This window comes from Engraulis encrasicolus, chromosome 16 (assembly GCF_034702125.1).
Source record: "Engraulis encrasicolus isolate BLACKSEA-1 chromosome 16, IST_EnEncr_1.0, whole genome shotgun sequence".
Lineage (NCBI taxonomy): Eukaryota > Metazoa > Chordata > Actinopteri > Clupeiformes > Engraulidae > Engraulis > Engraulis encrasicolus.
In genome coordinates, this window is record NC_085872.1 from 42210383 (window position 1) to 42223561 (window position 13179).

At 44.2% G+C, this 13179-nt stretch overlaps 1 protein-coding gene across 2 annotated transcripts; it reads left to right on the forward strand.

Moving 5' to 3' along the window:
- The first annotated feature begins 730 nt into the window (after window positions 1-730).
- Window positions 731-10877, forward strand: anxa13l (annexin A13, like). Of its 2 annotated transcripts, none has more exons than XM_063220488.1 (11): window positions 731-838; window positions 1538-1613; window positions 1888-1982; window positions 2922-3095; window positions 6597-6630; window positions 6731-6810; window positions 8045-8113; window positions 8496-8597; window positions 8741-8816; window positions 9366-9478; window positions 10631-10877. In XM_063220488.1, exons 1-11 carry the CDS (start codon window positions 824-826, stop codon window positions 10748-10750), a joined length of 954 nt encoding a protein of 317 aa, XP_063076558.1. In that variant the 5' UTR covers window positions 731-823; the 3' UTR covers window positions 10751-10877. The 2 variants fall into 2 exon arrangements, with proteins under 2 accessions (XP_063076558.1, XP_063076559.1); XM_063220489.1 differs by having other exon boundaries at window positions 2925-3095.
- The last annotated feature ends 2302 nt before the right edge of the window (window positions 10878-13179 follow it).

The window sequence follows — 13179 nt, forward strand, 5'->3', positions numbered from 1 at the left end:
TTTATTTCTATTTTATTTTTGCATTTTAATTACTTTCCTATTGTTAATTAACTGAAGCTTTGTTTTACTTTCCCTACTGTTATGTATTTGTTTTGATTGTAAAGTGTCCTTGGGTATCTTGAAAGGCGCTCAAAAAATAAAATTTATTATTATTATTATTATTATATATATATATATATACAGGCCTAATATAATAATAATATAATAATAATAATAATATAATATAATATAATATAATATAATATAATATAATATAATATAATATAATATAATAGCCCAGTAAGGACATTTCACATGCCCCCAACCCCCCACCTCAAGCACGTCCCCCAAATTATCGTTGCATGCTGCTTACCAACTTACAAACTTACAACCTGTTTACAAACTTACCAACACTTTTCCTCTATAAACAAAGAAAAGGTATTTATATAGGTCTGCATTTTTTGATTATTATATTATTGACAATCAATATAGGCTACATTTGTAGACCTTAGATTATGGATGTTGTATGGTTAGCCAATACAAAACAAAATTCCCAACGGGGCAATCATACTGAAATTATGAAATACAGTGTTTGGTGTAGGAGGCGTGGCAATTTATGAGTTTCAATGCTGGACCGACACCCATCCCACGACTTACTACATCAGGGTGTTTCCTGCAAGTCCGTCTCCTCCTCTAATTAGCTGGCATGGTGACGTCAGTGATGCGGTGGTGGAGTAGGCTACAGGAGGACCCGTCCGGACCCTACAGGCCTGGCAGCATCTAGCAGCAGACTGGGAGGCAGACATCACACGGAACGGGGACTTCCTGATAAGACTTTAACAACATGGGAAACGTTCAGGTGAGTTGTCAAGTGTATTTGAAAAATGTCTGTCGTATAGGCCTAATAATCTGTTGCAACTAGAGCTGGTGTTCTATTTACTAGCCTATAGGCCGATTCAATAGCAAATGAAGTTGTTTCAGGTTTTAATTGGAGTCGGCTAATTTGAGAGAAAGACATTCCGCTTCTAAATGTTCTGCTTGGTGCAGTAAACCATGTGCTGGTTACTTTAAACACAGCGTTCATTAACGTGCTTTATGCTGCACTTCCTCAAAGCATCCCGCGTATTTTGTGAAACTAATTAAGTCATAAATATATTGTTCTCCAATAAGGTTGGCCTTCTGACTGAGTTTTGTTATGTCCAAGCATTAATATGTCTAGAACATTTGAGGCGCATGATGCTTTTGGATCCACCCACAGTTCCCGGAATGTAGATTTACATGTATTCCCAGCTGTAATCAATAAACTGATACAGTTCAGACAGTGAGGTGGGCGAGGCGTAAAGACGGACTGGCGCTATTCAGCCAGGACAGGGGCGTCGTATGACTCAGCAAACATGATGACTGCACCCAGTTTCAATGACTACTGTGTTGCCGCAAGAGAAACACGCTAGTCCGGGATTAGAAGGATGGAGTATGTCTGCCGTTTACACGGAAACGTTATGATGACATGTAATTAAATATTGTGTAAATATTTGTTTTGGGGTATTTTTTGTTCCAGCCTACTATTGTTCCTTATGCAGACTTCGATGTGACGTCTGACATCAAAACTCTACGCCAAGCATGCAAGGGCTTGGGTAAGTCAGTATACCACAGTTTGCTGTTGTGGAGTAGGCTATATATTAACTGAACATTGATGTTAGAATTCGTTAATAAGAAAAACATGTTACATGCAAGAAGCACGTACCCCTGCCAATTAGCCTTTTCCAATGGGGTATAGCCTACAATAACTGGAATAAAAGTACTTGAGAAATGCAATAGGCCTATCTTAAAACATTTGAAATGCATTCACATTTCGCCCACACAATAACTCTTCTTGTCCCTTCACCAACTTCCTGGTCCATTTTACAGGGACGGATGAAGAGGTAATCATTTCTATTCTAGCCAACCGCTCCGCCGCCCAGAGGATGGAAATTAAGCAAGCCTATTTCGAAAAATTTGACGACGTAAGTGTGTTGTTAATGCTCCCCTGGTCTGGATTTGTGAGGGTATTCATGCATTTAGTACTGTGGTGTGTTGCACAGGAGGACTGAGATTGCAAAACTCATGGCGTGTCTGAGAACAGATTGAGGGCTTAACAGCAGAAGCTATGCATGCAGTCTGAGGTCTGACTGACACCAACAGGAGTGACTCAGGGTCATCAAGCCTATCTACACTGATAAAAGAAAAATATGAAGAAGTTATTAATTATGAAGTTATCTTTTTATAAGAGGCGTGTCTGTATATAACAGGGAAATAGAAATGTGTCACTGCATAACTTTGTATAATGTGAAATATAGACAAAGGATGACAAATTGTTATTGTTTAATGAGCGTTCTATTGTGAAAGGGGCAAATAGAATACACACACCTGCGCACACACCTGCACACACACACACACACACACACACACACACACACACACACACACACACACACACACACACACACACACACACACACACACACACACACACACACACACACACACACTCAAAGGGGCACAAAGGGTCAGCTGTCCCGGGCCCATGGAGAGAGCGGGCCCAGAATTAGTTCCTTATAATATTGTATGTATTGTGTGTGTATTCAGATGGCTTTACCCTGGGCCCAGCCAAAGCTGTCAGCGGCCCTGCACACACACACACACACACACACACACACACACACACACGCACACGCACACACACACACACACACACACGCACACGCACACACACACACACACACACACACACACACACACACACACACATTCACACACTGTCCTGTGTAGAACACATTTTGAAGTAGTTTCAGTGCCAAGTTCACAGCCACTTTTGTGCCATCTTGTATTTAAACCTGTCCTATCAGAAACACTACCCTGGCGAATGTTTGACGTGTGTCACGTGTCGTGTGACTGCTTCCCAGCAGGAGCTGGAGGAGGTGCTTAAGGGTGAGCTGTCGGGCAGCTTTGAGAATGCCATCGTGGCCATGCTCGACCCGCCACCGGTCTACGCCGCCAAGGAGCTCCGCAAAGCCATGAAGGGGGCCGGCACTGACGAGGGCGTGCTGGTGGAGATCCTCTGCACCAGCAGCAACCAGGTTACACCATACATCACCAGGCACAGACAGACAGCCATCCACCCCCACAACATCACAACAACAGACACCCTCCACCTTCACAACATCACCACAGCCAGCCTCCCCCACAACATCACAACAACAGACACCCTCCACCTTCATCACATCACGCAACAGACACAGATCACCACAGCATCACCACAGCCAGACACCCACCCCCACAACATCACCACAGCCAGCCACCCACCCTCACAACATCACCACAACAGACACCCACCCCCATAACATCACCACAACAGACAGCCATCCACCCCCACAACATCACAACAACAGACACCCTCCACCTTCACAACACCACAGCCAGCCTCCCCCACAGCATAATCAAAGCCAGACACCCACCCCCATAACATCACCACAACAGACAGCCATCCACCCCCACAACATCACAACAACAGACACCCTCCACCTTCACAACATCACCACAGCCAGCCTCCCCCACAGCACCACCACAGCCAGCCACCCACCCCCACAACATGACACAACAGACACCCTCCCCCACAACATCACAACAGACACCCACCCCCACAACTTCACAACAGACACCGACCGCCACAACTTCACAACAGACACCCTCCCCCACAACATCACAACAACAGACAACCACCCCCATAACATGGCACAACAGACACCCACGCCTAAAGTGGCGGCTAATCAAACAAATATTTAGACGCCAAGCGGCTGATATTGGGGAGAGTTGCTCGACTCGCTAGACTTGCAATAAGCTCCAGGATGCATCACTTTCGGTTTTGTTGGCTTTATTTTACTTATCTTCTTCAGGGTTAAAAGGTTCACAATATTCCATCCATCGTTAAAATCCACAAAGTAGCAAGCCAGTTGTGCAAAGGTGCTGGAAAGTGCCAAAGCGCTGTGCAACTGAAGCTATAAAGTGCAAGGTGTTATATTGTTGCGGCAATAATCAATACGGTCGGCAAAAGTAGGCCATCCCCAAATCACCCACTTTCCTACTAACTTCTCTGCCATATCCCCAGCGCCAGGTGATATACTAAAACTAATCACCACGTGACCCAATCATGCACGTCACCACCCAAACCTGTCAATCACAGTCAAAAAGGTAAAATCTGTCCGCAACAACGCCCACAACATCACATAACAGACACCCACCCCCACAACTTCACAACAGACACCCACCCCCACAACATCACAACAGACACCCACCCCCACAACATCACAACAGACACCCACCGCCACAACTTCACAACAGACACCCTCCACCCCCACAACATCACACAACAGACACCCTCCACCTTCACAGCTACATTCACAACAGGGCTTGACATTGGCACCTGCAAACCAGCCAAATGCTGGTAAAACTTGGTTGTGTTGGTTAGTAACAATTGCAGTCTCTCTAGCCACTTTAACAGGTGACTTAGTTATTCTTTAGTGAGACAAATCACAGTTGTTGTAGCAATTGTTTGTATTCAAATGCAAGTATATTCTAAAGAAAAAAAAAATGACAACAAAATTTTGGCTAGCAGAAAGGCTAAATGGCTAGTGACTCAGGAAAACCACTGGCCACAGTGAACGGTGTGCAAAAAAGTTAACTTCAAGTTCTTGTTCACACCAACACAACAGCCACCCTCCAGCATTAAGCCACCTCCAGAACATATATATCTACAGCCATATTTACAACACCACAACAACCACCCTCCACCACGCCACACCTCCAGTGGCACGCTGTAGTAGTCATTGAAAAGTTAACTACCATAAAACTACAATACTATGACATAACGCAGGGCCTTTAGTAACGCACTATACGACTTGGTCATTGCCATTCTGGTAACAGCAAGTTCATAACGCCATGTCTTAACGGGTTAAGCCACCTCCAGAACACGCCAACACCCATTTTCACAATACCATAACAACCACCTCCTTCGCAACTCCATCACATCCTGTAGCCAACCTTTATGACTCTATCACACAGCCACCCTCACAACATCGTCAAAGCTACCTTTTTCACAACACCATCACAGTCACCACCTAGCCTACATGATGCAGTAAGGGACACCTTACAGCCACAACCAGCCACCACCTGAACAACGCCACCACAAACAGTCATCAACTTCAAATTACAATACAGTCACAGTCCCCAAGTCATCACTATAACAGCCACCATTATAACAACACCACAACAAACTTCACAACATCATCATAGCCATCCGCCACTTTTACAGCTACACCGGCACAGCCAGTCACCAACCTCACAATGCCATCATCACAATTAAATTCCTGATAACAACATCACAGCCATAGCTCCCCCTTTACAGCAGTGGTTCTTAACCTGGGGTGCGGGCACCCCCTGGGGGTGCGCCAGAGATTTCAGGGGGTGCACAGAATTTTGTTTATGTTGAGGTTGTGACTAAAATTCTATGACGAACATTGCAATTAGGCCAAATCAAAACCAAATTTTAACATGTTTTGGTCCCCATGTAAAGTCATTAAGGTATTGATTAATGTCTCAAACAAGAGTCATTGTAATGAATTACTTAAATCCTTTTTTAGTGCGTATACATGTGTAGAAGTTTGGGTTGGGGGTGCGCGGCTTGTCTTGGGCACAGGCAAGGGGGTGCGTTAAGAAAAAAAGGTTAAGAACCACTGCTTTACAGCATCACCACTCTCACCTGCTGACTAAGCTTTCCTTAGCGGCTGCATCAACTCCACTCCACTAGAGATGGGCAATATGACGATATATATCGTTATCGTGATATAAAAATGTATATCGTGCCCTTTCTCCTCTATCGTTTATATCGTGATAAACAAATTTTATCAATTTTATACAATTTAATATCATTTAATTACATTTCATGTTGTCACTATACACGCTCTAAGTTCATGTAAATGTAAAAATAAGATTAAAGATTCATTTTAAAGAAATGTGGTTTTGCGACGTCACAAAATAAAGAGAAAATAAAGAGAATAACTGGAAACATACGTAATTGTATATCGTGATATATATCGTTATCGTGATATAAAGTAATCCATATCGTGATATAGGTTTTTTTCCATATCGCCCAGCCCTACACTCCACTGCTCATACAGATGGCTCAGTGCATAAGAAGGCTCACTGTGGACCTGAGTAAAGCTTTTGGGCAGAATTGAAGCCGTCAAAGGTTTCCTCAGTGGATAAAATACTTTCATTTTGGTTACAAAGATATAATAAGGCTGTAAGAAGGGCAGGCAAGGGTAACCTTGAAATTTGATTTGAAGGTATTTGCCCGTCCTGAGAGGCGTGAAATAGCGGATTTTCGGCATCTATTGACTTTTAACCAACCTGGTTGCAGCCTTTGGATTATGTAAATCACACAAAAAGAATTGTGAAAGAGCTCTGACAATACTGTACAGTTATGCAATTTTATACCATAACTTGTGCATGTATAGTACAGTAGTATCTACTACATGTCAATGTCTGTTTAATCACATGAATCCCCTTGCTTTCCATGTTAGGATATAATAAACCTGAAAGAGGCCTATGCTCAAGGTATGTGTGTAGTTTGATGCTAATTCATTTATGCCATCTGGATTTCAATTTGCAACTCTGGGAGTAATCCTGCTGATGCCTTTTGAATCTCCTTAACCAGTAAACGAGCGTGACTTGGAGGCTGATATTGAGGATGACACGAGTGGAGACGTGAGAAACCTGCTGATCGGCCTGCTTCAGGTGAGATTTCACCCCACCCATGAGGTGCTTAATTAATATATGCACTACAGTCTCACTCAGCACCCATCAGCACGCATTAGCAAAACTGTTTTATGTTTTATGGCACACACACGCATTATGTGAACTCACAGTGTGCTGCTGTACCTGACATTTCTTAGAGTGAGTGGGTGTTCTAAAAGGGTTCAGTTAGTACAGGGCGATGATCTGTGCCACTTTGGCTTAGTTGTGCTGCACCTGTCCTGTTCCCACCATCTCTAGCCTAGTCCTACCATACTCTTGTACTAATTTCATATTTCATATAGAGTAGTGTTTCTCAAAGGAGGCGCTACAACCCCCCAGGGGATGTTGGGGAGCCCTGGGGGGCATTGGGAAGGATACAGCTGAGGGTGTGTTCTCAGTCGCCATTGGGGCCAATTGTCTATATACTGGGGGGGTTGGGGGGTTGGCAGGCTAAGATGAGATCAAAGGGCCGTTCAGAGGCTTATGGGAGACGTTTGTTCAATAAAGGTTGGGAACCACTGATATAGAGTGCCTGGACTGGCCAAATTGAGAAGCGTTTACTGGTCAGAGGGATGGACACCATCAATGTTTGAAAAGTTGATCTGATTATACCTTATAGCCAACATTTAGTTGTACATTGAGAAATTATTAATGGTGGAAGTGGTGAACTCTGTTGATGTTTGAAATGTTTCCCCACTGCCTCTTCCCTGCCCCCTTTGCTGATTGGCTGTCTGTCTGGCAAAAAGACTGACTCCTCCCAGAACACCTTATCCAGATGTAACATGGAGGGAAATGTCATTTGACTGTAGCGTACGGATGGCAAGGCCATGCTGCACAACTTCTCTAGGACGCATATTAAGTCTGTAGCCCAAGTCTGTAGCAATTATTTTTCAAACCTCACAATTTTTCAAACTTGGAGCTTGATTCTTTTTATTCCTAGAAAACAGACTCCCCAAATATTTGTTTGTGTCATATTATACACATGTACTCAACTTGTGTTGTTAGTTGGATAAACCTTTGAACTGAAAGTGAGCAGAAGGGATTTGTCAGTGGCTGTCAGATAACCATTGCTGCATTGCTCCAAATCAGTTTTCCAAAGCAAATTAGTGTGGTTATGGTTGGCAGTGTTTTTGCTTTGACAGAACAACAAACAACAAAAGAACAAGCAACAGTAGATTATTTTTCTTCCTTGTTAATGTTTTGAGACGGTTTTCTTGGTTTTCTTCACCACTAGGCCAACAGAGATGAAAACTATGAGGTGGACGAGGGCTTAGCTGAGCAAGATGCAGCAGCATTAATTGAGGTAAGATTATTATTCTCTACTTATAATAATAATAACAATAACAATAATAACAACAACAACAATAATAATAATAATAATAATAATAACAATAATAATAATAATAATAACAATAATAATAATATAAGTGCAATAAGCAATGCACATTCATGTGCAACAGAGACTATTATTTATTTTACCACTTAGTTGCAAAGTTAGGATGTATACCATCCACCGAACCACCCATTTTGATTGATGCTGTTAAATTGCATTTACTTTTGCTGTAAAGTTCTTGCCAATGAGAGTATGATGGTGCAATAGATCAGAAATAATGTTAGAAATGAATAATACTGGAAATACATATTTGAAATGAATCGTGAACATTGTGCTTCTCCCTCCCCCTCAGGCTGGAGAAGGTCGTTTTGGGACAGACGAGTCTACCTTCACCCACATCCTCACACACAGGAACTACCTTCAACTCCAGGCCACATTCAAGTTTTATGCAACCGTACGTTCTCACAGTCACAGACAATTTATGAAACAGTCCAATGACCCCGTTTTACAATCTAACTCTAGACAGATCACCCATCATCAGTTTCTGCGCTGAGCGTTTAGCTGAGGTGTATCAATCTTCTCTCCCTGTCTCCCCAGCTGTCTGGCTCTGACATCCTGGACTCCATCGAGAGTGAGGCTGGAGGCACCCTAAAGGACTGCTACATCACCCTGGGTAAGGCCGCCTCACCTAGCCTCATCTCGCCTCGCCTGCTGCCTCTCTCGGGTCTCCTGATAGATGACCTATTTGCAGATCATTAATTTTCAAACAGGCAAAGCCCACTGGGCTCCATTACGTTGTCCACTGCACCCCGTGTCAAGATTGCTCTTTAAAAATGTTTTTAAAAAAGCACTGTTATCCCATAATAACTTTGTGTACACAAACATGACATGCAAACCATCTCTCTATATCACCAGCTGGTCTGTGGAATAACAAATGCATCGTAGCTGCATCCCGTGTCAGGATTGTTCTTAAATTAAAAAAAAAAATACTGTTACCCCATAATAACTTTGTGTACACAAACATGACATACAAACCATACTTTATATCCCCTGCTGTTCTGTGGAATAACAAATGCATGGTAGCTGAACAATACGGTCTAGGATGAATAGCTCTGTCAGACAAGATGACACTCTGAAGGTGCAGCCTGTTCCTGTTTTCTAATATATTTTCTGACGTCGCCTTTTTTCTGTCGTTGTTGTTGTTTCCTTCATGTGGGAGCAGTGCGCTGTGCCAAAAACCCCCAGCTGTACTTCGCTCGGCGGCTGAACGAAGCCATGAAGGGAGCTGGCACAGACGAGGACATACTCATCCGCATCATCGTGGGCCGCTCCGAGGTAAGACAGGCGGAGCACACAGCGGCGCGGCGCGGCGCGGCACGGTGGTGTTGCCAGCCAGCCAGGCTGCTGGATTAGCACCAGGCATCTAGTGATCACACACACACACACACACACACACACACACACACACACACACACACACACACACACACACACACACACACACACACACACACATAAACATACTCACACACACAGGGAAGCTGACATGGGGGGACAGAAAGGTCAGCTGTCCTGGGCCCAGAATTAGTTCCCTATAACATTGTATGTATTGAGTGGGGGGGCCATTTCAGATGGCTTTGCCCTGGGCCTAGCCACAGCTGTCAGCGGCCCTGCACACACACACACACACACACACAAACATACTCACACTCTCTCACACACACACATACGCACACACACACGTAGGCAAACACACATAAACACACACACAGGCACGCACACACGCACACACACACACACACACAGGCACGCACACACGCACACACACACACACACACACGCACACACGCACAGCCATAGCGATATGGAGTGTTTCCATGTCTGGCACAGCTACAGTATCTTGAGGGTGTTTTTTCACAACCTAACTCATTTTGTGTGTGTGATTCCATGTATAACTCCGATCGAGGACATGGTTTAATACGTAAATAGCTTACAAGAAAAATGGATCTGCAGTCATATCAAGAAACAGGAAAAGAAAGCTGGATTTGTTTTCTTCCATTTCCATGACAAGACATGCAGTATATGCGGCTATGAAATACTGTCTATAGGCCCAGCCGTGGCCAACCAACTCGTCTGCCATGTGGCCGACCTGGGTTCGATTCACGGTCCGGGCCCCCCCCCCCCCCCCCCCCCCCCCCCCCCCCCTCGCGGCCCCCCTCCCCCCCCCCCCCCCCCCCCCCCCCCCCCCCCCCCCCCCCCCCCCCCCCCCCCCCCCCCCCCCCCCCACACACACACACATCTCTCCCCCCATTCGTTTCCTGTCATCTTCTCAAACTTTCCTGTCAAATAAAGTTGTAAAAGACCAAAACAAAAATACTGTCTATAAGTGCATATACACAGATTTTTTTTTTTTGGTATACCGTATACCCCACTGTTCCGGTGTAGCATCAACTGTTGGCCTGCTTGCTCTTCTTGTGCACTGGGCAGATCGATCTGGAGACCATCAAAGACATGTACCTGGAGAAGTACGACGTGTCACTCAAGGAGGCCCTGAGCTCAGACTGCGGAGGGGACTTCAAACGGCTGCTGCTGGAGATCCTCCATTAGGAGACAGCCTCACAGACGGCCAAGCTGCCGCGCCAGCTGTCCCCCTCCGCTCCAGCCAGCACGGCGCAGCAGACAGCACCCTCTCTCCCTCTCTCCTCTTCTCTTCTCTCTCTCCTCTTCTCCTTCTCCTCTCATTCTCTCCTCTTCTCTTCTCTCTTTCCTCTCCTCTTCTCCTTCTCCTCTCATTCTCTCCTCTTCTTCTTCTCCCTCTCTCCTCTTCTCTTCTCTCCTCTCATCTTCTCCTTCTTTCCTCTCTCTCCTCTCCTCTTCCTCTTCTCTTCCCTCCTCCCTCTCTCCTCTTCTCTTCTTTCTCTCCTCTTATACCTCTCCTCTCCCTCTCTCCTCTTCTCTTCTTTTCTCTCTCTCCTCTCCTCTTCTCTTCTCTCTCTCCTCTTCTCTTCTCTCTCTCTCCTCTCCTCTCTCCCTCTCTCCTCTTCTCTTCTCTCTCTCCTCTTATACCTCTCCTCTCCCTCTCTCCTCTTCTCTTCTCTCTCTCCTCTTATACCTCTCCTCTCCCTCTCTCCTCTTCTCTTCTCTCTCTCCTCTTATACCTCTCCTCTCCCTCTCTCCTCTTCTCTTCTCTCTCTCCTCTCCTCTTCTCCTTCTCCTCTCATTCTCTCCTCTTCTCTTCTCTCTCTCCTCTTCTTCTTCTTCTTCTCTCTCTCTCTTTCTCTCTCTCTCTTTCTCTCTCCATCTCTCCTCTCTCTCCTCTCCTCTTCTTCTTCTCCCTCTCTCCTTCTCTCTCCCTCTCTCCTCCTCTCTCTCTCTCTCTCTCTCTCTCTCTCTCTCTCTCTCCCTCTCTCCTCCTCTCTCTCTCTCTCTCTCTCTCTCTCTCTCTCTCTCTCACTCTTACTTTCTTTAATTCGTTCTTTCCTACTTTCTTTCTTTCCAAGTTACTTTTCTATACATAACATATCTCTGTCTCTGCCTTTCTCTCGCACTCTCTTTCCCCCTCTCTACACCCTCTTTTCTTGTTTGTTTCTGTCTGTCTTACCAACATAGGGTTAGATTTCTTTGTTTTGTTCACTTTCTTTCCATTGTTCACTCTCTCTCTCTCTCTCTCTCTCCCTCTCTCTCTCTCTCTCTCTCTCTCTCTCTCTCTCTCTCTCTCTCTCTCACCCACATCCCTTCCCTCCCTCTGTCCTACATGGTGCGCCAACAGTACAATCCTCACACACAGAGCTACTCATCCTCTTGTATTTTTGGCAAAAACAAGTGTTTCTACTTTTTCTGTCTGGCTCTTTGTATTTGTCTTTCTCTCACTGCCTTTATCCACTCTGGTTGCTCTTGTTAACTATTTACATGTACCTAAGTGCCGGGGAGAGGCCGCATCACACCTTCACAACACTGGTTATCCTGTGACACTATTTGGGGGGTAAATAACATAGAGTGTAGGTTGTTGTCTGCAGGTAATAAAACAGCAATTAGACTGCCATTTCTTTTACAGCTCAGACTGGTGATGTACTGTTGTTTTATAAAGGAGTTACAAGCTTGGCAGCTTTGCAGCTATTTATTATGTATTATTATTATTGTTATAATTATTATTATTACGTATAATGTTACAATGGCTGAGCTACTGTAAACACTCTAAGAATGGTAGTAGTGGCGTAGGATCATAACACTGTATGCAAACGCTAGCAAAATGAAAAAAATCTTGAAAGCCTTTGCTTTGTTTGCATTATGAAGTGTTCAGGTGTACTAACGTAGGTTTCTCCTAACTTGTAACAGGGTTGCATTGAGATACATCTGCAGTAGGCTTCAGCTTTGCCTAGCATATTAGCAGTCGCACACTGTAGGCGTGTCACAAAAATGTTGAACCTATATACAGAAACAGTTGTTATTCTATGATGTATGCTCAGACTTTCTTACAATGTAACTTCAGGATGGAGGTTTGAAGTGATTTGTATGATGACTGACATATTATAGCTTAATGAAATACTGTAATGTCAACAACTAAGATGTGGAAATATTTAATTTGGCACTAAACAAAATAAACTTTTAACTGCTGACTCAATGAAAATATGCCATTCATGTGTTTTTCTCCTAACTCATAATGCTAATGATGCTACATTGATTTTATGCAGAGGAAAAGAATGTCAGGCAATTACGTCTAGCCACTGTACCTCTTCTCAGGCCCCTAGATGGCGTTGTATCCCATTTTATCATATTTTCTCTGACTACATGCTTCACTTGGTCTTGGTTTTCACACAAAAAACATCAAGATGTGTTGTTTCTTTGCTGATGCTGAAGCAATTGAAACGGAAGACCTGTACTACATTAAATACATTTCTGAGTTGACTCAGACAGATGCAGTCCATGCAAAAAAAACACAAAAGGACAACAATAACAGCATCAAGAACATTTTGATTGCAGTTTATTTTTACAAATCCCATTGCCTGGTGAACACATGCTGCACAATGAATGCAAAA